The following is a 27,287-nucleotide window of genomic DNA, read 5'->3' as shown; positions in this document are numbered from 1 at the left end:
ATTATTGAAACCACAGAGGCGGGAGACACAGCCTCTTTGTGAAAGGAACATTTTCTTATCTACTACCAGCTGGGCCCAATCATCACCAGGGATGGCTACAACAAAGGTGCTAAAAGGCTCTTCCACAATGACTGCTGCTCCACTGGGGATTCAGAGGATAAAAAAGAGCGTTGATGGAAAAATCTGAACAAGACGCTAAAGCAGTCCAGCCAAATAAAGTTACTGTCATAATCAAATGCTGTCAATCACCATGAAAATCCAATTAAAAATGTCTCAGCACAGCCCTCTTAAGTGGAAAAATGTACCCTATTTATACAAATTTTTGTCAACTCCACAACAATCCTACAATTAGAAAGTCCTGCTATTAATTGAATCCCCCCCCAAGTTTAAAAAGAGATGCAGGCCATTCAGAAGCCTTCTGAGGGAGCTGAGACACACACAGGCTATTGGTATACAATTAAGAGTTAATCGGGTTACATTTGAAAATTCCATTTTTATTTGTATCAAGGGAATCTTTGCACGAATAAATGAATGGTACCTATTCTCCTACTTCAGAATCAGTGACCGTTTATATTAAGAGAACAGAGAAATGGTAAACCAGGATACTGGGAAGAAACTAGTCCACACTCCGGCAAATGTCTCTCGGTAGACCACGGCCTAATGTTTAATTCTAATCTTGAAAATCGAATAGAGGACAGAAGGCCCAAATGTCTCCACTGCCTTTCTGCAGTCTCTAAACGGCCAAGTGAACCTCAAGTTATCTGCAGGCAGATTTGGCCCCCAAATAGCTGTGTATCTACAAAGGGCCTCACTGAAACCACAAGGCTCGGGGTCCCCAAAGGTCTCTCTCAAAACTGCTACAAATTAAAAAGCAAACAACCCATTAAACAAATCCAGCTGGTTACAACGGTAAATAGGAGGCTTCTAATATTTTCCCAGCCCTTGAAATTCCTGGTTAGACTCATTAATTATTGATAAGAATTGCATCTATTTATTGGAGTGTACTCACAGGAAAACAAGTTGGCTGCTTTCAACGGCGATTCCCAAATCACAGAGACTGGGCTTCAAGATCCTTTTGTATTTCCCCCACAAGTGGCTGTCTCCAGATTTTTCAACCTAATCCATTATCCCCGAGAGCTGGGGGGCACGGGGTGGCCCACATCTGATATGCTGATAAAGACCTTGGGGTCCCCTGCCATCAATCTAACCCGGCAAAGATGGTGCTGGCCAGGTGGTCTCCTCTAAGTCTTGACTCTCTAATGACCTCTTGATTTGGATTTAATTGTCAAAGGTGAATTCCCAAGAGGTCAGGACACACGCCAAAGATCACAGGTGCCACTGAGCAAGGCCTGCTTTACACTTTCTTGCTCTTCCCGTACTTTCAGGGTGTACAGCCAAACCCTAGTGCCTGTTCTGATGGGTCTGGCTACACTGGTTGTTAAAAGCTTTGAATGTTATCCCTGCAAACACTGCAACATCCTAGACATTCCATTATTTTGGCGCCAAATGATTTTACCCACATGACCTCTCATAGCAGGAAGTCAAACAAAAACCTCTGATCAGACCATGTAGTTCTAATACGGCCATCCTAACTTACACTGAATATCACAGAGTCCAGGGATGGCTTGTTCTTGGGTGAGTTTCCTCAACTTTACTCTGAGTTCCTGGAGAACAAGGGACATGTCTTGTTTGTCTTTATGTCTAGTACAGTGTTTTTCTGAAATGGATTAGAACACAAATGGCACATGCAAAGAATACTAATCGATAGTGGTTTCTCTTCTTTTAATCAGAAGAGAGAACTCGCCTGAATGACAGCAACATAGGACCAAGCTAGGAACTGAATTAAAGATCATGCTTCTCCTTCAAGGCACTTACAATCTAGTTGGAGAAAAAAGGTATCAAACCAGTGAGTTTCACCTGGAGAGCTTTTAAAAACAACAAAAACCCCCAGTACCTGCTCCCTGGCCCAAATGTCAGAGATTCTTTGATCTGGGTTGAGCTCCAGGCTTTTTTTTTTTTAAACCCACTCAGATGGTTCTGATGAGTTGCCCGAGTTAGGAATCACCATACTGTATGAACCAATCTGTGAATCTACCATGAATATATAATTTATGTAATTAATCGCTGTTTCAAGTTAGAGGCAATAAATGGTGGAGGGCTTCCGAGAAGGGAGCAAGCACTGTGAAGGGGAAGAGTAGGGAAAGCTGCAGGGAGGAGGATGGAGAAGTTCAAGGACAGCAGAGAGGAGAGAGTCCTAGGCTGAGGCCATCACCCAAACAACAGAAACTCCCCGTGAGTTGAGTAGCGTCAAAGGAGGAAGGAATGTACAACATACTCTAAAGAGCCAGCTTAGCCGCTGTGAATGTGGCAGAACACTGAAAAGCGGCCCCACTGATCCACTTTACGGCAACCAAGGTAACCAAACTGTTCCTGTGGTCTATGCAGCATTATTGTGCCTTGAAATGTGATGCTGGGAAGATGACAGTCCAGTAAAACAAGAAAGCCTTGCAGGCAGGAGTTCAAAAAACCGCAATCTTAAACAGGCAAATCAACACCGTATTAAGAGATCTGACTTGACTGATGGAGGAAAAAAGTTATCCTAAACTGGGAAATTAAAACTGTCAGGTCGCCATGATCAAGGAATGATAGATTTTATCTATCTGTATCTCTCTTGCTATGTGCATGTATATAAATACACACACACTTAACACACATGTATTTATCTGCTAAAGTCTCGTGAAGAGATTAAGCAGTCACGTCTATGGAAAAACAAAGCTTGTTTTCTGGGGTTATAATCTCTCTGTTCTTGCTGAAGTGCGAACATGTCATCAAAAATTCAAATTAAAGCTGTCTGATTTAGTGTGATCTCAAGCATCCAGACGGTGATTCTGCCGTTGTAATTATGTGCAATTAAAAGCTAAAATCAACTTCTTACTAGTGGATTCCTATTTATAAGCAGACACAAACAGATGATTTTAATGGCCTTTAGAACTTGAAAAAAAAAATCATTCCATGGTTGTCAACTGGCCCCAGGATTCTGTGATGCCTTTTGTGCTCGAAGAAAATATTTAGTTGAAGTTTCAATCCTATCCAGGGTTTCCCCCTGCAAATTTGGGGTGCCTTGGCCAATAAGCTGATGTGCACCTCCAAATGAATAACCAAAAGCAAAACTGATGTCTGCAAGAACTGGAAGCCAGACACACACGTAAGTCTGGCCCTAACGGTCTATTTTAAAACGTGCTCCATATGAGGCAACAAACTAGCTAAAGGTACTAAACTACCACCAAGTTCAGAATTGCTTATTAAACCATCATTAGTATCTTTTTAAAAAATTTATCTTATATTTATTTATTTAAAAAAACTTTTTATTGGAGTATAGTTGCTTTACAATATTGTGTTTCTACTGTACAGCAAAGTGAATAAGCTATACGTATACATATATCCCCTCTTTTTTTGGATTTCCTTCCCATTTAAAGCACCACAGAACATTGAGTAGAGTTCCCTGTGCCATACAGTAGGTTCTCATTAGTTATCTATTTTATACATAGTATTAATAGTGTATATATGTCCATCCCAATCTCCCAATTCATCCTACCCACCCCCCTCCCCCCTTGGTATAAACCATCATTAGTATCTTAAAAAGCTTAGATTGCAATCACATGGTCCGTGAGCACTATGCAAGGGGGCTGTGGAAATGTGCCTTTCCTCATATTTGTACTTAGGACACCTGTAAGCCCTGGATCAAAATAAACCGGAACTCATTTTTGATGCAGTTAGTAGAATGAGGTGATAATGCTGAACTTTATCTGAGCCTTGCACTCCCAGAAAGGAGTAACAGGTGAAGAATCTCCCTACTCTCTTGTTAGCTACCAAGGATCATCCTGCTCACACAGAGATAAGACCCCTTTCCATCCTTCCTCATGACTTCCGTAAGGCTGGCGGATGACTCCCTTGTTTACCTGCCTCCATAACCTTGGCCCCCTCCAGTTGCTTTGAGACGTTCCTCATTAATAAACATTACCCCTATTGCAAGTGCCTGAATAAAATCATCTCCTTAATCGTCCCATGCATTTTGTGGGTTTGGGTCCCACATGGTGAACAAAGCCATTTGGTCTAAACCCAGAAGTCACACCGGAATTTGAGTGCTGGAGAGAAAAATTCTAATGTGGTGGATTTTCCGATTTTTAAAAGGGACCATGCAGATGCCCAATTTATCACATACCTTGATTAACTTAGAGAACAACCCACCAATCTATCTGAAAATGTAATCACAATCAGGTTTGGATAAGCAGAAAAGCTACCAGTGACAATTTAATTTAGAGGAATTAAACAAGTTAACATCTCTTTGCAAGTAATTAAATGTTTAAACAGATTTTTCTGGAGCAGTTTGGTGTTTATTAGCCCCCAAACAATACCACCTTCAATACACAAAGCCTTCTCTGAGAAATGAGATGCCTTCAAGTTTGCAGCTGCTGGGATTTAGACGAAGGAAAACAAAATCTAAAAGCACTGTTTTGATTATAAGTGACACCCCTCCCTCAAGACCCACACCTGCTTCTCTCATATTTCCAGTCCCACTATTTACTTGCTTTCTAAGCAAAATGTCAAATTTCAGTTGCAAACTGCACTCTGTGTTTCTTCTCAGGCTCCTGGATAGAAAACCAAAGCTGAGGAAATGCTAAACGAGGATGCCCTGCTCTGGAATGTACAAGGAGATGCACAAAATAACAGGCATTATTAGAACCTAAGGAGAAAAGCCATGTTTTTAAACAATTACTAAAGCAGTATAGTTATAGCATAAAGACAATTTCTGCGCCAGCTTGTTTCTCTGAAATTCTCTCTGCCACTGAACAGCTAGAACAGATAATAACTATTAGTAAATCAAACTCCTCTGCAATATCCAGCTGTGCCTCATGCATTTACATACAGATAGAATGGGTATATGTTTTTAATATGTATGTGATACGTACTTTTACCACAGTCAAAGTGCATGGGACAAAGGAGGAGGAGAATGGCAATCGGATCAGCATGAGATAATAAAGTGGCCTAGCTAAAGTATTAGCCAGCGATTGATCTCAAACCGGGATGCTGCTTCTTCTGACCTGATTACTTACTATGCATAGATTCCATTAAATAGAGCTTAGACATGGAAAGCTTCTGGAAACACTCTAAATGCATAGAAGGATCTACAGCGCTCTGAATCCAAATTGTAACTGCATAGGAGCCCATGGCCCACACCTTCCCTGCTCGAATCAAGGCCCACATTCAGGATAGGCTGAGAGGTTAAAGGGCCGCCTGAGAGCTGGTGGGAAGCCCTGCCGAGTCCCACAGGGAGGGCCCTTCCCTTTCCTTCCCTTCCCCCAAGCAAGCGTTTCACCCTCCAAACGAATGCCTCCCTCCTGAGAGGCTTGTCCTGTCCTGGCTGCAGAGCTCTAACTATCAGAGTGGGAAGGTAGTGAGGGAGCTGAACAATCACTTAGGGTCACGGTCCCCTTTGAAAAACTGATGACAGCCATGAATTCTTCTTTAAAAAAATGCAAATCGCCACATGCATATACAATTTTGGATGTAATTTCAGGGGCTCTAACAGACTTCCTGAATGAAGTCACAGACCCTAGGTCAAGGATTGCTGATCTGGTCCATCCCCTTCATTTTGCAGATGAAGACACAGAAGTGGAGAGGGATTGGAGAGCTGCTGACAAGGGAAAGGAAGCTTCCCTGCTAAATCCGCCTGACCTTCGCTACAAAAGAACCCGAAAGGAAGATTAATTCGGCAGAAGGACTTCTCTGTGGTTTACACAAGCAGATGGTCTATACAGTAAGGCTGCTCACCTGTCCCTTTTACTTAAAAATATGTAAACATATAATTTGAATAGCCAAGCCAGCCACGCACCTCTCCATCTCTGTGCCTTCACCTCAGGTTGTCTCTGTCCCTGAGTGCAGAGGTATGATTCTTAATTTTTTGCTTCCCTCAATCTGATTATTGACATTTCCCTACTGCCTTCGCATCATCGTCCTCTCCCCTCTTTGCTGCAATCCCATCAATCCTTTCTGACTGGCAGAAGCTGCCCTTTTCCCACATAAGCTGTGACATGTTTGCTTGGTTGTCTGAAGCCTCTGAACACCGTCTGCCACCTCCTCAGAGTTTCTACGGCCTGGAAACTTTTTTCTAAGTTTGTTGGTCTTCAGTCACAGAGCTGGGGCAGCACTGATATAGGTCTTTCCTGTGCTTCACATCAGAGTGATTTAAAAGTGGGTTCTTTAATTACGGAATCATCGTCACAGGAACAGAAAGAGTGTGTGGGGTTCCTATCTGTCTGGCTGTGTCAGCATGCCAAATGCTCCTGGGCTGCCTGCATGGCTGGTTTTCCTTTGCTGGGTTTAAAGCTGACTCCTGATGCATGCAATAACTCTTAAAGAATTGAAGAAAGGTCAGATCTTCCCCAAGGGTGAAGGACTTCCCTTTAACTGAATAGAGTCCACTCAAAAGAATTAACTCAAGAAAAAAGGTACTTATGGGTGGGTGTGCTGCTTCTATGTCAAGTCAAAGTTTTCAGACCTGGGTACTAGGGTTCCTTCTATTAGAAGTGGAATTTCTTAACAGATTGCCCAGCTGGTGGTGAATATATTGCCTATTTGAGCTCTACCTTTGTGGGTTTGTGACTCCATGAGGCCAATGTCAATGGAATTTCTGTTCCAGCAAGCACTAGAGGTTTCACATTGCTCTGAAAAGGTTTGGGGACTCGACACACTCATGCTTTACCCATCCTTTCCTCTGCCTGGAATGACCCCTTGCAAACTCTCTATTAAAATTCAATCTATCCTCCAAAGGCTGTTTTCAAATGCTACCTTCTCCATATAGCTTTTCCCCATTTCCCCATATGGATCCCCATAGAACTCTGCAATTCTTTTATAGTACTTAGTTTATTCTAATTATTTGTATACTTGCCCTACCCCCTGCAACACTGTATGTGTGAAGCTTACCCTGCAGCTTCTGCTGAGTCTAGCACAGGACTTTGCACATAATGGTCTATAAATATCTATTGAATCAGTTGTCTACCTGGTTCTGAGATCTCCCAAGATGGTGTGGATGCCGATGATGAGACTTCTGAGTTAATTCTTTATGTAGCTTAAGGGCTACATGCCAGAAAACGGTACCAGTTCATGTGGACCCTGGCCTCCCCCAAATGTGAGCATTAAGGGAAGTTCTTGGTCCAATTTTAAAACATTTCCACTTAGAACAGAAAAACTGTAGCCATCTTAGGAACAACCACGCAGAGCAGAGAGAATTACAGCTAAACAACTAAGTGAGTTCTAACATTGGGATTTTAATAGCCTCTAGCGTCTAAACTTGAGTTTTACATGTCATCTTTAAGAATGATATGGTCAAAAATTGCAAAGATGATGATTTTTAAGACTTGGGTATTCTGGTATATAAGGTGACTCCACCAAATAAAACAACAAAAACCACTTGAGTGCCTGCTAAGTGCAAGGCCCAGGCCCAGAGGTGAGGGTGTTTGGGCATACCTCTCCCTGCATTCTGATTTACTTAGGCTGGGACTTGCTGTGTTCACTGGTGGTCAGGGTCACTCCCAAGTTCATGTAAGAGATCCGTGATGGCAAATCTGTAACTTTCTATATTTCCACCCGACTTCACCTCTGATGCTCTCCCTTTGATTTGCAAAATGCAGGCCCATAGGAAAACCTCAACAATCCTGTAGGCCTCACAGCTGATGTGGCCCAAGCTATGCAGACCATGTTGGTACCCTGCTGGGTGGAGTCACCACGCTTGGGAGATACACTGCTCTTTTTGTGAAAGGCAGGTCCCCCCCCGCCGCGTCCCCCCACAGTGACAAATGGGCTCTACAGTTCATGCATTCCAGAGGATGCGCTCAGCTTCCAGATGGGAGCACCACCAAACAGGTTGTAGATGGAGAGGGAAAAGGAAAAATTAAAGCTATTAATATGCTGGAAGGAATAAAGAGACTGGTTTCTTAAGGGGGTCCCTAGGATGTGACTCAGGTTCCTCAAGCCAGGGACAGCCCACTTTCTTTCCTATCCCCTTCTGGGCCCAATATTTTGGCCAAAGGAGGGCAGGGCTCAACCCCCTTGCCCACAGGAGCCTTACACACATTCCATTGTTTCCTGCCTCCTCACTGAGCCTGTACTAAGCCAGGGGGTGCCTCACTATTGCTATACCTAGGGGGATAAACTCATTTAAATCAAACTGTGAGCAGTACTAGAAATAATGTTAAATTAAGTATAGGATAGTGCTTCCTGTGACAATTTTTCATTGTATTTTATTGATTTATTGATATTTATTAATTAAAAATATGGGACGGCACACACCAGGGTGTATAGTTGTAAACAGATATATCGAAATACGTATACCTCATCTCTCTCCACACACAGACAGCCACGTATTCTTGCTTTCAAGGCACTGAAAGGACTCACCCTTCAGCCTTATCTTTACAACTTGCCACCCTGGAGTGGTGTTCCCTACCAACACATACATCCGGATGCATTTATGAGTGTATGTATGATCTGCAGATGTTTTATTTATAAGTGGCCAACACACTGCAGCATTGAAACATGCATTTACAAATAGATATCTGTTTTATGAAACCCTATTCCTTTGTTTTAATAGCTGAGCTATCCAGCCATAGCATGATAATGTACAAGGTAAATGCGTCTCCACCTCTAGAACCTGTTCCAAGTTTCCTCAAATGTGACTAACTGCATGAATTTCCCAACCATCAGAGATCTGGCCCCGTCAAAAAAAAAAAAAAGACCAGTTTATTCTAGACATGAAACCTGCACAGTTATAAATTGCAGGGGTTTTAGGGGTGAACTTTAACTTGAAACTACCCTGAAAACTGAGATTTTGCTCCAGGGGTAACATGAAGAAGAAAACTACCTTCCTGGAAAGCACTTATGATATAAAAGGGAAACATATGGCTATTTTATATTTGGGGATGATATCTGTATTATACAGAAGTTTGGGTGCTTACAGTATTTATAAGGATGAAATACAAAGGCTAAAAACCTTTGAACCGATATCTTTAAAACGATTACTGTTTAAAGTGATGAGAGAAAACTAGTCAGAATTTGTCCTGATTGCAATAATCTAAAGACAGGGAATGGTATGCAAAACATTAGAAAGAGTAGACTATAATTATTATTTATTAATGCTTGATGCTAACGTTATTCTAACAGCTTCTGCGTTGTCAAATCAACAAGCTGCACTAAATAAATGACCATTTGGGAATTGTTAGGGAACGTCTCTGTTCCTCTCCCTGCTTGACTAAAAACTGTCATTTGCAATCAAAGCAAGCGGCCTTGGAGCTGAGACCACAGCACTTGCAGCCTTGTAGTTGTCTCTTTCTGAGGAAAGACCAAAGAGTCACATTAACTTGATCTTTTGCAGCCAATCTAATTTCATTCTACACGAATCCAAGAGGACTTCACACCACATTCAGAATTTCCTGTAGGACTACACTAAAAACTTAATATGCTGACTATCTTCTCTGTTATCAATTCTCTGAATTCTGAGAGGCTGTAATAGCAAATGAGGACAAGGAGTAACCTAGATTAACTTGTGACCCTTGAGTGTGAGGCAAAGGAAAAGAATTCTGCATTAAGTTTCAAATTGGTGATGGGTTTTTAAGAAGTGAAAACTACTATCTGAGGATGTGAGCTTCAAAAGCACCCACTGAAATGAAGTAAATAATATTGGCTTTGCTGAGTCTGTGGATGCTTTAAATCCCATTCTGGTACTTTTAACAGAATGTTAAGCTCAGATATGTAACTGGAGAATTCTAATGTAACTAAAAAAATTTACTTACCATCAATTCCTCAGGTGCTGGCCTTTCTTTTGGTTGTTTTCTCATGCTGTAAGAGAAAAACTCATATTATCTATATCACTTGTAAATTTGTGCTCTAATTTCCACCATGGACTATTTCTCCTGGAATTTGAATGTTTTCAAAATTCATCATGTTCAATTCTTGGCCAAAGCATTAGCATGTATTCCCTCTCTTTTATTTTGGCCTTCAATTAATCAGATTTTGGGGAATCTCATGAATCAAAAACACAAAGATTTTTTGGGGGGAGTTACTCTTGCAATACAGATAAAGAATGAATTTAAATTTATCCTAATTCTACTTCTGAAACTAATGTGAAAAAAAAAAAAGCAGCAATGTTCGTTTCCTGACTCAGTTGTTAATTCATTTCAAACAAATTTAGGGAACAATATACTTCTTTTTTGGTAACTGAGATAAGACAATAAGAAAAGAAACATGAATATCAGGTCAAATGAGAAAACATCTCATTCCTTCATTATTACTCCAAATGACAAGTAATATATAAAAGAAGTCAGGTATCTAGATAATGCTACAAAACTACAAATGGGTTATTACATTATCTCAACTTTCATTTATTTTGGCTACCATGTAAGCTGATAATTCATTAAACAGCTGTGGGAAAGTTACATTTGTTTAAGCTGCTTAAAGAATCACATTCCTCCTGCAAAATATTTCGTCTTATGTGCAATAGTCATAATTAGTAGCTATAGCAGGTACTTAGCTACGTGATGAAGCACCCAGTCATGGGACTGAGGTAACTGTGGGGTAAGCTGCCTACCTGATGGCCGATTTATACTAAACTCAGAGTATCTGTGGGATGAAGTCATGAAAAGAGATTGCTGCTTCTATTACTTGGAAAATCACCCAGACACTTTTTCTTTATATAAGGCAACCTCAAACAAGCAAGAAAAAAAAAAGCCCTTCATACAATCTCTGCATTTGCTGACAGTATTTTTTTTTTTTAAGTACAGAGACCTAATGATCATTTGGTAAACAAGAACCGTAGTTATGAACCATTAATGACATCGAGGACATTTGCCTTCCCTATAAATAACCATATGCATCTCTCAAATACTGCATCCATTAGCAAGTAATTCAAGCTGTCTCGCCAGTGGAGTTGGTAACAGTCTTAATCTGACATGCCAAAGTAGCTGTATCTCTTGGGAAAACAAGGCTATTACCCACTATCATTTCTGTTTTGGCTTGACATCTGTGGAAATTTCAACACAGGTTATCCCTCCCTCTGTCTCCATAAAACTTTTATATAACAGCTGATTAATTTTTTGGACAGAAGGCAGGCAAAGCCCTATCCGCTTTTCTCCCTCTCTGCTCAGAAAGGGCCCCACCCCCAGGTTGGTCTCAGACCACATAGTAGGATAAGCACAGTAGTCACGGCACAAATCCAACATCTCGGAGCGGGTGATGCCAAAACCCGGCGCTCCAGGCAGCTTGGGAATCACATGGTTTGTTTTTCAATTTCTGCATTTCAAAAAGGGATATTCCCATCATGTGCTTCTGTTTCTAGGAATTTCATGTAAAGGAAATTAAGAGAGACTGATACATATTTCTAGATAATGGCTCTAATATTAATGAGCTTAGGATTCTAGTGTTAAACCAATACGTACCCTTTTTTCCAACATGGCATATTTTGGAAATAAAATGTTTGCAGAGTGAAAACAGTTTTTACAAGCTACGGAATATTATGTAAGTATTTTAAATAAACAGAAATGGTGTTAATAAAAATTTTAGAAGTTGGGAGTTAAAATTCTCTTCCCCACATATTCTCCTATGGAATATAAACTACACGAGACATTTTTATTAAGAGGTAACATATTACATTTAGTCAAAAAGGTGATAAAGCTCGACATTTATATTAAGGAATATTTCTTGGTTTCACTTTAGCGGCATCATCAGATGGATCATGGGGGTAGGGGGAGGGGACAGTGTACAACCATTTCGGTTTAGCAAGGAATCCTGAATGCACCATTTTGTGGCACCACAGGAATGAAGGGCTCACTTTCCACTAGTGGATGCAACTCTGAAGGGGCGATGAAATAAGGGCTTTGATTGAAGGAGGGAAAGAGAAGTAAAGGTTCTTAGGAAGGAGTTCCAGAATGTCCAGAACAGCTGCTAGTTAGTCCTGTCTCCTGCTTTGGGGTGGTCAGCTCTCTGCTCCTAATTTCCTTCTCTCTCTCTCTCTCTCTCTCTCTCTCTCCATGCTGGGGTGAGGGAGAGGGCAGAAGGATGGCAGCGGAACAACTAGGCCTTCCAAGACCACATGGGTCCTTCTGAATAGGGGAGAGGTGGATAGTGTGAAAGGGATAATAAAGGAAAACGTCATTCTATGGGGAGGAAAAAGGCAGAAGGCTGGAAAAGAACCCTTGGCAGAAAAATGCCTGTTTCCTCAGGTGTAAAATGACAAGGGGTTGCCTACAGACTCTAAGGGCCCCTTTGATCTAAATCCTGTGGCTCCTCTCTCAGTTCTTATAAAGGTTAAAGTGGGCCTAGTGGAACTGTCTCTTCATAGTCTCTCAAACATCAAAATTCAACGAAATGGGACACCACTATTGTGTCTAAAATATAACCAAAGGTAAAAGTTATTTACTGAAAATCCAATGAATTAATAAACTATGCTGCTTCCACTAAGTGACAGACACTTTTATGGGTAACTTGAGGTTACATTAATAAAAATAAGCTTCATATGTCTGTTCAATAGGGGCTATAAAATTGTGTATTTCTTAAAAAAAAATTGGATAGCAACAGTACCTGTGCTCAAAGGAGCCTGATTCTCAGCAGTTTATTAAAACAGGAAAAAGCCTCTAAAGTACGTTTATGACCCTTTGTGTAAATAACGTTTACATAATTTAAACAATTTCTTCATCTTTGCTGCCCCATCTGCCCAAGGCCCCGAAGTCCCTCCCGTCTCCAAAAGGAAGGAGGGAGAGCCATAAGGTCTCACGGAGCCGCAGAGTTAATGGCATGTATCATTTACATTGAGGGCATGGCATGTTTGCAAACGGGCTCACCACTGAGTGATGAAATGTACAAATGGCTCGGAGAACTCTCCAACCGGAAGGACGGGTGAATCCTGGGATGGAGGAAAAACAAGTCACCAAAAGTCACAACAATTCCTTTTCTTTCTTTATACCCTCCACCCCCAATCCCAAAGGAGCATACAAAGATGAATATATAACAAGGATTCACCACCATGTGGAAAGGAAAATAAGGCCTCATCCAATTAAAAAAACGGTCTACACTCTCTTCCACATGTTTATGTAAAAATGCCAAATTTAAAGCCACACACATTTTACCATGGTGAGAAACATGAGAGCAAAGAGGGAAGGGAGGTGAAAAAAGGACAATGATAGCCACAGGGTAGGAAAGAAGGTACGAAAGTGTAAATGAGAAATTAATGATTATTTAAGTAACACACAAATGGTCTTGTAATTAACAAAGAGCTGTGAAATTATTCTTGTGTTGACCTTTGTTTCTTTTATTGGGTTTGCTATTTATACTTCCCTTTTTATTTACATTTATTAGTATATACAGCTGCTCTTAACTACTTGCCCCTAACTGAATCATGTGTGTCAGAGTTGGGTTTTTTTTTTTTTTCACTTTAATATAAAAGCTTTTTAAAGGGGAAGCCGTTTCCTGAAAAGGAATTTCAGCCTATTTGCCAGTCTAGGCAAACTCATCATATGAGAAAGCCAGTGAATTAAGGACACAATGAAAAACGCCCACCTTGCCCACGAACAGAACTAGGGTGGAGGTGGCAGTCACTCAAGAGAGCAGAAAACTACACAGCAACAAACAACAACTACCATGTAACACAGGGAGCAAACCCCATTACCATTTGCAAAGGAAGGCTTTAAGAATTTAGGAGTTTTTTCAAGAATGACAGAGAGCGCCACTGTGTTTATAGTGTAACGGCTCAGAATGTAATGAAATTACACTGCAGAGTACTTTAACAGTCATCTCATTAGACCTACAGTTGGAACAAGAGAGCCACATAAAGTAGGCAGCTGCAAATGACTCCATTTTCATCTATTCTCATTTGCTATTAAAAATACCTTTCGGCGGCTTTTTTCCTCCCTGACATCCCTACACAAAGTGCCCTGCAAAGTATGATACATGCACCTATTTAAATTAACAAAGGAATGACTTATTTTAATCTCACTGTGCTTTGGAGTGCTTTGGCCATTTGGATGAGCAATATATCATTACATACAACCTTCCAGCGCTGCAGGCAAGAAACTCAGAGCATGCAGCATTTGGTGGGAGCCAAACAATTTCTCTAGCACACAACTGTGTCAAATGCATGCATGTATTCATTATTGAGAACAAGAGGAAATAGCTTTGATGTAGTGGAAAAAAGAAGATGATAAAAGCACCTCTGCAGTATGCGTGTCATTATCAATGGTGGCAGATAGATACAACTGCACAGCCTCCTATGTGATTAGTAAATATACATATAATTGCTGTGGCCAATTATCAGAAAAATGAGATCGGTAATTACAAGACAGAAAATTAACTAGAACTCTTATTAAGGCTTTGTTTCCAAATCAAACAATTGGAAACTACCGGAAAATACAATTAAATCAAAGGGAACTGAGGGGGTCAAAGGAGCCAAAAAAAAAAAAAAATCCCAAAGTTAAAAAAAAAAAGGAATGTGAACCAAATGTTTCTTAGTTTTTGTATATCTGTCCTCTTTGAATTGACATTATTTGTCCAGAAGAGGGGAAGGTTAGTAATTGTAAACTTAAAATTCTCATCAATAGAGAAAGGCTTCCAAGAGGAAAGGAAAACAAAGGAAAATGGGAGTGAAATAAAATCTTGCCAAGTTCAAAGGATTACATGCAGGCATTACATAGAGAGGACGTGAAAGAGGGTGGGGGGACGATGAAATAGTCTGCTCAAAAGAAACAAGGCATGCAGTTAACATGACAAGTCCTCGATAAAGGTACTATAAAATGGTCACAGAAGTCCTATCAGTTTGAAGAGCAGAAATAAAACATGGTATCAATTTCAGCCCAGTCTGTTTTAGGAAAGCCATATATATCACCAAGCCTGCAAGATTCTACAAGGCCCAGTTCAAGAGATGACATTTTACTGTCTCAAACACTATTAGTAAAAAGACAGTTCAAAGTCTGAGGTACAAAAATTATGGACTCTGATCAGGTAGTTAGTTTTCTAAGTCATTCCTTTCTGAAATTTTTTTGGAGGCTGTAGTACTGGAAGTGTCTGAGTAGTAGCTGCTTTAAAATGAATGTTTAGGAAAATAAAAGCCTACTGTCTTAATGTGGCTGAGTATTTACCAAGATGGTTAAAATTCTAGACTGGTTTTATACAAAGATCCTGGTATAAAACGTGATGCTAATGTGGGCCTCATTTCAAAGTATGATACCAAGAGTAAATTAATGAATTATAGACTAGGCAACTTGATGAAGATGTCATTTTAACGTGGATGAGAAACAAAACGAGGAAACTGTGACATCTTTGCATGGGTAGTTAATTTTATTTAAGACCTGATATTGGAGCCTGTTAAGTTCCTCATAATATAAAACTAAGGAACCCTGGGTGGTACCCATGAATAATTTATTTCACTTGTGAAAATGCCAGCCCAAGTCAACTTTGCAGAACCACAGAGAGTGGATTCTCATCTCAGTGGTGCCTGGAAAGAATCAGTCATGAAAGATGCGGGGGGAAATTCTAATCTCACAAGCATAATGCCAGATATTTCTTTTCATTAAAATCCACATCTCCTGTGTATCTCAGAGGAGGATTTTCTGAGATACAGAAGACTGACTAGTGGGGGGCGGGTTCAGAATGCCACACGCAAACACGGGGTGGGGGAGTCCTCTGAGAGCCTCCAACTCCACAGAAGCACGCAGGCTGTCAATCCAAAGAAGGCAAACGAACAGACTTGACAGTATTCCCCATGCTGGAGGATTTTTAAGTATACTTTTCTCACTTTTAAGCAAGTAAAATTAGAAGTTAGTTTAAATCAGGATGTAAAAAATCTCCGAGAAACTGTCTATTTCATTATCTAATTCCAACCTGTGCGAAGGAGGGAAGGAGGCTCGCAGTAAAGCCACTTCAGCATCGCCGTGGCACCCAGGGAGGCAAAGTAGCCAGTCACTGTGGGGTTAGAGCGAGACAGAACCATGCCGAGGGGTTTGGAGGATCTCGTAAAGTCACTGCTGCTACTTATCAAAAATGTTCTCTGTGGAACACGGGTTCAGGCAAGATGAAGAAAAAATATATTTCAAAAATGTAAACACAAATTAGAGAAGCAGTGACACCAGCAATTCTCAGTATTGGCTGAAGTGAACTCTAAATTGTTAATAAAAGTCACTCTCTTTAAGACCCTGGGTGCCATACTTCACCTTGAGGGCTTTTGGGGGGATACTCTTCTGTTGAACTTCTAAGCATGGAGGTATGGAACGAAACAGAGGACACAACCTTAACCAAAAGCCTTGACCTGAGATTCCGGTCCTGAATCAACTTTAGCGTCCTGCTAAGGGAAACAGGCCGAATCCTGTTATGGAGCAGGCAACCGTTATATAAAAACAGCTGCTGCAGCCATTTCAGTAAGCAATTCTGGTCATCACGGAGGACAGTCTCCAAGTCTCAGAGCTTTTGGGAACTACCTGGTCAGCCCCTCCTGCTAAACAACTGGAACACAAGCAGGCAGCACGCTAGAGAACAGCGAAGGACGAGAAGAAAGTTTGAGTGATGCCTTTGCCTTGTGAATAATGAACAGTTCAGGAAGGTCAACCCATTACAACAGAAACTGTTTAATTATTAATTATGTGCAATCTATGAGCAAAAGGACAAGTTCAGAATGTTTAATGTATGCTAACTTCAACTGGACTCTCTCTGGGTATTTTGTTATTAGCACTTGTCAGCAAGGTACTCAAGCATAAAAAAGGTAAGCAGCAGAAAATCCGAGAGTGTATGTGTGTGTGTGTGTGTGTGTGTGTGTGTGTACCTGCAACAAGGTGGGGGAGGGGAGAAGGAGGTCCAACTCCAGCCACAACTGCTGCTGGTTCACAGGCAGAGTAAGTGTGCCAAAAAGTACACTTTGTGATCTTGAGAGCAGGTAAGTAAGTTGGATAGTCCAAATAAAGAAAACATAAATGAGAAAAATGCTTTTGAAATGACTTACTTAAAAGGGAAATCATTATTTTAAAGGCATAGTTTTTTTTTTTTTTTAAGCCACGTTGTTTCTTGGCTTTAAAGAATCCGTGTCATTAATGTTCAAGCACATGCTAGCATGCACACACGCACGCACACACACACACAAGTGCATGTAAAACTGGTAGAATCTGAATAAATTCAGTGAATGGTATCACGTCAATTTCCTGGTTGTGATATTGTACTATACTTATAAACTGTTACCATTGGGGGAAACTGGGTGAAGGGTACATAGGATCTTTCCATATTATTTCTCACAACTGCACGTGAATCTGAAATGATGTCAAGGGCTTCCCTGGTGGCACAGTGGTTAAGAATCTGCCTACCAATGCAGGGGACACAGGTTCGAGCCCTGGCCTGGGAAGATCCCACATGCTGCGGAGCAACTAAGCCCATGCGCCACAACTACTGAGCCTGAGCTCTAGAGCCTGTGAGCCACAACTACTGAGTCCACGTGCCACAACTAGTGAAGCCTGCGTGCCTAGAGCCTGTGCTCCACAACAAGAGAAAGCCACGACAATGAGAAGCCCGTGTACCGCAACGAAGAGTAGCCCCTGCTCACCTCAACTAGAGAAAGCCCGCGCACAGCAACGAAGACCCAAAGCAGCCAAAATAAAACAAACAAACAAACAAACAAACAAATAAATAAATAAAATAAAATGATGTCAAAATAGGAAGTTTAAAAGTAAAAGGGTAAGGAGCTATTTTTGTTTAAACTCATGAGGTCCAGATTTTTAGCAGAGCTCTGCTTTGAATAATGGAGAAGCCTGGCATAACTATTTAACTGGAAAAAAAGTTGAGGGGCCTTTGCTTTACAAATATACCTGAGGATCTAATTTTTGCCTTTAATTCATAATTAAAGATGACAATGGAACCTGACAATGATGTGGTGGTTAATTCAGACACTGATAGGGCACAGACACAAAATGCTGTATAAAAATGATACAGTCATTCATTACTTATTTATTGCTTCACTCATTCAACAATTTTCTTGACCATCTACCATGTCAAAGGCACTGGGCTGGCACTGTGGGATGACTGATACTTGATCCATAGCCTGGAAGAATTTGTGTGTTGTTCAGAGGTATAAGACGTGCACCCCTAAGAGTGACGGGGAAGAAACTTATTGTGAGAGTCTGGAGGGCTGTGAGATACCGTTTTTGCTCTCCCACTTTCTTTCTTCCTCACTTCCAGAGAGCACCTGGGGGTGAAGGGACCTTGAACATCTTAATCTGTGTTATGTTCCTTTCTCTTTGCAAAACAGACATTCCTTCAAACCAAGCTTTTATACGTATTGCCAGTAAAACGTAAAGAAGATAGAAGGACAACTTCTCAAAAATCTCAAGGTGCTGGCCACACTGGTGAATCCTGAGGTCAGTTGTGCTGTGGTTAGATTAAAGCAGGCAAATTAAATGAAACATGGCAATCCTTTTTAACAGTTTTTAACAGCCTATTTCTAGACTTCTTGGTGTCAAGCCATCAAGCCAACATGTTAATTAACATTAGAGAATCACCTGCAGTCTGATCAGTACTGATAGTTATGCTCTAACATTTTAAAAATAAATCTTTTAATTCAAGTCTAATGTTCCTTTGGCCTGGCCCAACAATTTCTGGTCCTACACACTAGGGTTCATACTAACTGGCACAGCTCTCCTAGATCACTCCACATCTATCTGCAATGCTGGGACTGAAGGTTGTTTGTGATTCCAGTGGCTTCACATCAGGCAGGACAGCATTTTGCCTTACCAGATCCCAAATTGTTTTTTGATCCTTCACTGTTCACTGCCTTAAAATAGCATCTTTGTGAGACAACTGGCAGAATCCACAGGACAAATCTGCTCTTGACTGGGGAGGAAAACTCGTTTATTTGGGGAGGACACAAAAAACAAAAAAACTGGACTCTCGGGGCTTCCCTGGTGGCGCAGTGATTGAGAGTCCGTCTGCCGATGCAGGGGACACGGGTTCATGCCCTGGTCCGGGAGGATCCCACATGCCGCGGAGCGGCTGGGCCCGTGAGCCATGGCCGCTGAGCCTGCACATCCAGAGCCTGTGCTCCGCAACGGGAGAGGCCACAACAGTGAGAGGTCCACGTACCGCAAAAAAACAAAGAAACAAAAAAACAAAAAACTGGACTCTCACCTTTAAAGATCTCCACAGAAGAAATCCCAAAAATCTACCTACCCAAAGTGTAATGCAATGGTAGATTCTGGGAAATTAGCTCAGTTTTAATATTTTGAAGGTCCTCAATGTTCACATCTATAAGTTTTTGCTATAGTAGACTGTAGCCAGGGGAAAAAGGCAGTCACATCTCATCAGAGAGAGAAAGGTGGGAATGGATAGACAAATGCTCAGAGAATGACTCAGCCCAGTTAAGATATTAGTAAACCAGAATTCCACACCAGACTTGTACAAATTCAGTCAACGCCTGTTCAAAACACCTAGGTTACTTAAAAATAGGTCACTCCATCAGGAAACAATCAGTATTTTGACCCTAAGTGTATTTTTGATTTCACAGTGCAGATGGAACTGACCTAATCTGCAGGGTGCTATGAGGGACAGCGCTGGGGTGAGAAAGAGGCTTTGAGTTTAGGAAGGCTTGCAGATGGACATCATCAGAAAAGGAAGTCTCTGAACCTCTTCAGCTGGAGACCAGAGAGCCCTCATCTTCCTCATCCCACTCCACGTCAAGCCTTGAGCAGAGAAAGTGAAAAGTGATTCAGTTTCCACACTGGGTCACCCCATGCTCTGGGTTGCCAGACGTGACAAATTACATGTGTGGGCATTCTGGTGTGAAGTTCTATCCACTGGGTCCTGGCTAACAGTAGCTGTTCATTTAACTTGTCTCAGATGGACCTGGAACCAGGGGCAAAAGGCCTGAATTTTCACCAGTGAAACACCCACCTTACCCATAAACCTTTAAAACATGGGAGAGGGCTTCCCTGGTGGCGCAGTGGTTGAGAGTCCGCCTGCCAATGCAGAGGATACGGGTTCGTGCCCCGGTCCGGGAAGGTCCCATATTCTGCGGAGCAGCTAGGCCCATGAGCCATGGCCACTGAGCCTGCGCGTCCGGAGCCTGTGCTCCGCAATGGGACAAGCCACAACAGTGAGAGGCCCGCGTACCGCAAAAAAAAAAAAAAAAAAAAAAAAAAAAAAAGGTAGAACCAGCTATTAGCCAAGTACAACCAGATGGCTTATAAAAAACACAAAATGTAAATTAACAGGTCTAAAGGAATCTCTGAAACTTGAGATTATACAGATTTTTTTTCCTATTTTCTTTTTCTCCTAAATGTTTTGGCAGTTCTTCAGTATTGGGATAAAAGAGAAGAGAAACAAACTTTGTCATTTATGTCAAAACTAACCCTTCATTTTTTGTCATTTAAAAGACTTACATTTACTCAGAGATTTTCTAAACATATGGCAAAGATCTTGGTGTTTCATAAAATTCCTTGAAAACAGGTAGGTGGAGAACTGGAAAATGAATTAACCTCTTAAACCATATTTGCAATTGCTTGCTTTCCAAAGCCAATGAACATCTTTTTTCTTTTTATTTTAGGTCTCTCGTTCGTCATAAGCTATAGTGTACAGTATTATTTAGAGGTGCCTAGCTGAATGGTACACACACACACCTGCACACTAACTCCCACATACACCTTCCTTTTCAATGGCTTAGGCAGAGCAGCAAAAAACATGCTTGTCTCATACCAAAGGGATTTCATTTACAAAAGTAAAACCCGTTATTGTCCCCTCTCTCTCTCTCTGTAGCCTCCCAAGGCATTTCTATTGCTTTTTCATAAAACACTACTGCAAATAATCAAGCATGACCACTGACATCCACGAGATTGAGTTTTAGGAACCATTAAATGAGCTCACCCTCATGGGAAGCCTCCTGCTCAGGCTAGTCTAAAGGTAATTATTCAGCAATTCCTACCTGTGGTTTTACCTTGTCCCTATATAGTGTTTGAATTTCATACACTGGTAAGGTCAGTTTTTTTTTCCTCAGGAAAAGTCCAGCTACACATGTTTGGATCCAGGACCTAAATTATAATGTTAATATACACACTGCCATTTCACCAGGTCCTATGTGTAGAAATGCTGATTAAAAGCAACCTTAAAGGTAGGTCAGGGCTTCCCTGGTGGCGCAGAGGTTGAGAATACGCCTGCCGATGCAGGGGACACGGGTTCGTGCCCCGGTCCGGGAGGATCCCACATGCCGCGGAGCGGCTGGGCCCGTGAGCCATGGCCGCTGAGCCTGTGCGTCCGGAGCCTGTGCTCCGCAACGGGAGAGGCCACAACAGTGAGAGGCCCGTGTACCGCAAAAAAAAAAAAAAAAAAAAAAAAGGTAGGTCAAAAACTATATTAAACGAAAATGAAAGAGGAAAATCCAGGAGTGAAAAAGAACCCTTAACAGGCTCCTAAATGAAAGGAATCATTCCTCTTTTCATAGGTGAAGGGTTAACATTGAAACAGCTGAACTACATCCACATACCATTCAAGGGCAAGAACCTGGCAGGTCCATGTCCTGAAAAATCAACAAGCCATAACACTATCCAGATAGACTCAGGGAACTTGCTGAAATCCAAAGTCCACATCGCCACACTGTGTGTCCTCCTGAATGTTCACTCGACTGTTAGTTAAAATAATTACTGCCATTTGCCACCTGCACTGCCAGTTATGGATACAGGGAAAACAGAACTTCCAGTGGCTGCATGGTGTAGGAGTGTCAGGGTTATTTGCTTACACGTTTTTATAAACAAATTCAAAGGCTATGTTGGCTGTGACTCGGAGGCTGAGAATTATACGTGAGATTGTGCCATACCTGGTTCCATAAAGTAAACAGAGAGAAGGGAATTTAAAGCTGGTTAAACTGATGAGATACCACATCAGTTTAAAATCAGTCAATAGGAGAGGAACAAAGAGAGGAACAGGGAGGGAGGAAGGGAGAGGAATTGAAAAAAAAATAGAACCACATACTGTGAAATGAACAAGTTCAGTTAGAACGTTCATCAGGATTTGGAAAATCATAATGCCATCTGCTACTCTGGACCTCAGAACATCAGGGGTCTCGTGGGCCCAGACACTTTCATTTCCAGGAGGAAGGAAGGAACTTACACTCCCTGGAATGCTGCCTCCATCCTGGAATGAAGGCAACACTCCAGCCGACCAGTTTGGAATCTTTTTTGAGAACATTTGCACTGTTCACAGACGTGTTTCCCCTGGTTTAGGGAAAATTAACGGCAGGCAAAGTGATTACAGCAACTCGGCAGTGAGGCAGAGCAGTGCCCCAGCCCGAACTGCTGGGTAACTGACCCTGGCATCCAACTTGGGCTCAGGGTGTGTCGGTCCCATCACGGTGGATTAAACGAGCATTGTCCTACGGCTGGATGAGACTTCACAATAGAGCAACACATGTTAAATGACAGCAGCCAAAACTGGCCCCACCAGGCAACTGCCCATTCACGGAAAGCTATTCACAGGCCTTCACCACCAAGAAATTAATTCATTAATAATACATCACGCTTCGTGGACAATTCAAAGAAAACAACACAAAGCTACTTGTCCAATGACTGTCTAAAGATGCAGAATTTTCCCTGGTTTAAAAAAAACCTCCAAATCTAATTGACTTACTGAGATAAAAATCACAGGGATGTTTATGCTAATATTTTGATTAGTAAAAAAGAAGAAACAGAAAAAGTCTATCCACTGAATTCATTCAGTGACATAGGAAATAATAAAAATATAGATTTTTTCCAGCAGTAACTAATAAAATCTGACTTTATGTAACTGTATTTATTATTTTTTTGTAACTGTATTTAAAAAATTATTTTTTCCTACTTTAAGTGACTTTATACATTCTTCAGACTATCAGGAAAATTTCTGCTTTTAACTTGTTTCTTCTGTTACATTTTTAAAACTTCCCTCTTTCTTTCTCCTTCCTCCCAACAACTCATAAATATGAATTAAATATAATTATAAATGAACAGACATGAACTTTTGGATTACTGCTGTGCTTTGGTAGAATCTTAATGTCATTTCTAAAGAAACAGTTATTACCAATAGAACAAGTAATTACTAAAGGAATCATGGCCTTAATGCTAACCTATTTTCAATTTTCAAACCAGTCAAACTGCATTAATTTAAACATACTGGACTTTTCAAAGGAGGTATTAGATTTCTAAAGGTTGCCTTACATAAAAGGAGAATATCGGTTTTCAGGATCCCAATTATACATTCCTGACGCTATGAGACAGAGGTCTAGTTAACCATATTGCTGGAGGACATGACTATTGTATATCTACTTGTATTAACTTACCAAGTTTCTAATGCCTCCCAGTCATTAACTCATACAAGTTACAAATAACATGAAATCCCACATCATCAATACCCATTTATGCAAGTGGTTAGAGTGTCAGTCACTGTGGTGGGAAGCTCTAGGCATGCACGGGTCACGTCGGACAGCTCAGGCCATCGAGTCTTGTCTCACTTTAAACTACCTGCAGTTAAGTGTTGTGAAAGAAAGAGGCCATCCTAGGATGCTGGGAGCAGGAGGGATGGGGGATGTTCCTTTCATTTTTTTGCTAACTTCAGAAGCCAGAATTATGGCGAAGTCCCTCAGGCAAAAAAATGAATAGATATTATTCCCTTTGGAGCTGGTTGATACCACATTTTGAATTCCAGGGGGGTATTATTAGATAGCCATTTTCCACACCCTCACTCCCCGACTCCCACCCCCAGAAAGCACCTGCTACGTTCACAGCCCAGCAGCTTCTCAGTGAACCAGCCCTCAGTTAACCTGTCCAAGAATGAGTGATTCTGCATGAATGAATTTTTAAAAGGTAACAGTGGTTTAAGAGCCAAACCTTTTGTGTATATAAATCTTTCTAAAAGGAGTCAATCTCCTCTCTGCCAACATAAACAGAATATGCAGAAGAGAATTCAATTATTTCTTAAAGACACGGAGTCATTCTTACAGACAGCGAAACTGAACTGTGTTGCAATATATTTCTGCCTTTGGGGCATGTCTGCAATGCTTTCTAAGTTGTCTGCTTTTACAGTTTTAAAAAATAATCTCTTCCTTTGATGCCAAAAAGTTCAGCTGTCACTTTTCGCTTCCATCAAGGACAATTATAGTATAGTAAAAAGAGTCCCATCCTTTGTCCTTCAGTTTCCTCATCTGTAAAACAGAATGCTGTGGGAAAGCAACATGACATTGGGGAACACTGGGGAAACATTTTATCAACCATAAGGGTTAAGGCTAGACTTCTGAATTTTGATAAAGGACTGTATTTATTAGCTAAATATCTCCTTGTCATATACTATTACTTTTTGGATTGTTTTCTCTGAGGTCTTAAAAAAAAGAAGTAGTAAGTTCTTATAATTATGTGTACATTTCATTCAACAAATATTTATAAGTGACTACTGTACATTAATTAGGTGCAGTACTAGGAAGATAGAAATAAAAAGCCTAGGAACTTAGAGTCTAGTTGATAAACTTCTTATAACTGGGTCTGAAACAGGAATTGATACAGTTCTGAATGAGGTGCTTGGTGTTGCCCTATGAACTGAATGCTAATTATCTTCTTCCCACCAAGTGTGCGTGTGCCCCAGCTCAGTGACAGTTTGACTGACCAAGCCAAATGCTTCTTCTCTGACCCTACCTCCACCCTCTGCTACATCCAATTACTCACCAAATTCAGTTTATTCCATCTCCTAAATACTCTTCAAACATGCTAAGGCTGTCTTAATGCAAAGCCCACATAATTTCTGACCAGGACTATAAGCACAGTAAGTTCCTAACTGTCCTTCCCAATCCACTGTCCACAACCCCATCAGAGTGATTTTTCTGAAACACAAATCTGGTTCTGTTGATCCTCTGCTTAAAACTCTTTCACCTCCCTCCCCTCCATCCCTGCAAATGCCTTCAGGCACAATGTGTAAAGATCCTTCTAAATGTAGCCATTGCCTCATCTCTTTTAATACTTTGCCAAGCACTGCAGCCATACTGAACTCCACACGGGCCTCAAGTATCTCTGAGGCTAACTCCTACTGGCCCTTTGGGCTTCCCTTCTCTGTGGAGCTCTCTGCTATATTATCACCTCCTTCATTATCCTTCCTCTCTGTGTTTCCCCAGCACCTTGTCCACACTTATAGTATATGTAGAATTTATATGACTGCAAACATCATTAAATGCCTTGTCATAAATACCCTTTTATGTGAGGGGGTTAAAACGATAGTCACTGTGCTCCTCTGAGAGCTCATTAAGTCTCATGCCACGTATATTGCCTGCAGTTTAGTTTAATATTTATTTATTGTTTACTTATTTATTTATTTTGGCTGTGCCGGGTCTTAGTTGCGATATGCGAACTCTCAGTTGCAGCATGTGAGATCTGTTCCCCCACCAGGGATTGAACCCGGGCGCCCTGCATTGGGAGCTCGGAGTCTTACCCACTAGACCACCAGGGAGGTCCCTTCCTGCAGTTTAGTTTAAAGTTATCTACTCATATATGACTGTTTACTAGCCTGTCTCCTGACTAGAGTAGAAACTCTTTAATGGTGGCAACTGTATCTTACTCACTCCCTATTCCCAGTACCTAGCTTTGGGATTAATACAGGTTTACAGAATGATTGTTTGGGCTATAATCGGTGGTGTTCAAGTTATAATCTGTGGAACTCTAAGGACTTTTATGTGGGTGCCATGAGTGGGATGGGGACAGGGTAGAGATCTAAGCTTCCTATCCTTTGATCAAACCAGAAAGGCCTCAAAGTCCAAAAAAAATTTTTTTAAACTTTTGTTTGTCAAAGGACACCATCAAGAAAGTTAAAGTCAATCCACAGAATGGGAGAAAAAATGTAGAGTCTAGTATCCAGAATACATAAAGAACTCTAGGCACTTCCCTGGCAGTCCAGTGGTTAAGAGTCCGCCTTCCAATGCAGGGGACATGGGTTCAATCCCATGTCCATCCCTTAGTCAGGGAACTAAGATCTCACATGCCGTGGGGCAACTAAGCCCGTGCTCTGGAGTCCTCGCGCCACAAGTAGAGAGAAGCCCTCGTGCCGCAATGAAAGATCCCACGTGCCGCAACGAAGACACGACGCAGACAAATAATTAATTAATTAATTAATTAAAAAAGAACTCTAACAACTCAAAACTAATAATTAAAAAGGAAAAACCAATTTAAAAATAGAAAATGCATTTGAACAGAATTTAGAAGAAAATATTCAAATGACCAATAAACACATGAAAATATGCTCAACATCATTAATCATAAGGGAAATGCAAATCAAAACCACAATGAGAGACTACTTTACATCCATTAGGATGACTACAATTCAAAGGAAAAAAACCCCCAGAAAATAACAAGTGTTGGCAAGTATGTGGAGAAATCTGAAATCTCATAAATTAGTGATGGGAATGTAACATGGTGCAGTTGCTGTGAAATACAGTTTGAAAGTTCATCAAAAAGTTAAACACAGGGGCTTCCTTGGTGGCGCAGTGGTTAAGAATCCACCTGCCAGTGCAGGGGACACGGGTTCGATCCCTGGTCCGGGAAGATTCCACATGCCGCAATTAGGCCCGTGTGCCACAACTACTGAGCCTGTGCTCTAGAGCCCACGAGCCACAACTACTGAGCCCACCTGTCACAACTGCTGAAGCCTGCACGCCTAGAGCCCGTGCTCCACAACAAGAGAGGCCACTGCAATGAGAAGCCCGTGCACCACAACGAAGAGTAGCCCCCGCTCGCTGCAGCCAGAGAAAGCCCACGTGCAGCAACGAAGACCCAACGCAGCCAAAAATAAATACATAAATTTATTTAAAAAAAATTAAACACAGAATTTTCATATGACCCAGCAATTCCACTACTAGATATATATATCCAAGAGAATTGAAAACAAAACATACATCCACATAAAAACTAGTACACAAATGTTCACAGCAACATTTTTCATAATAGTCAAAAAGTCGGGGCTTCCCTGGTGGTGCAGTGGTTGAGAGTCTGCCTGCCGATGCAGGGGACGCGGGTTCGTGCCCCGGTCCGGGAAGATCCCACATGCTGTAGAGCGGCTAGGCCCGTGAGCCATGGCCGCTGAGCCTGCGTGTCCGGAGCCTGTGCTCCGCAGCGGGAGAGGCCACAACAGTGAGAGGCCCGCGTACCGCAAAAAAAAAAAAGTGGAAACACCCCAAATGTTAATCAACTGATGAACAGATAAACAAAAATGTGGCATATCCATAC

The 27,287-nt window shown here is 41.3% G+C and overlaps 1 protein-coding gene across 3 annotated transcripts in view; it reads right to left on the bottom strand.

Annotated features, from left to right (window-relative positions):
- The window catches only part of MAP2K5 (mitogen-activated protein kinase kinase 5), a 257,859-nt gene that overhangs the window by 26,379 nt on the left and 204,193 nt on the right, over positions 1–27,287 (bottom strand). For all 3 annotated transcript variants that reach the window (XM_082618875.1, XM_082618876.1, XM_082618877.1), the window contains 2 exons: positions 12,888–12,949; positions 9,846–9,891 (listed from right to left, as the gene is read on the bottom strand). In XM_082618875.1, the coding sequence (XP_082475001.1) occupies positions 9,846–9,891; positions 12,888–12,949 (108 nt within the window). The remainder of the gene's footprint in view (positions 1–9,845; positions 9,892–12,887; positions 12,950–27,287) is intronic.

This window comes from Mesoplodon mirus, assembly GCF_964341445.2.
Source record: "Mesoplodon mirus genome assembly, chromosome: 4".
Taxonomy (NCBI): domain Eukaryota; kingdom Metazoa; phylum Chordata; class Mammalia; order Artiodactyla; family Ziphiidae; genus Mesoplodon; species Mesoplodon mirus.
This window is presented reverse-complemented; position numbering and strand designations above follow the sequence as displayed.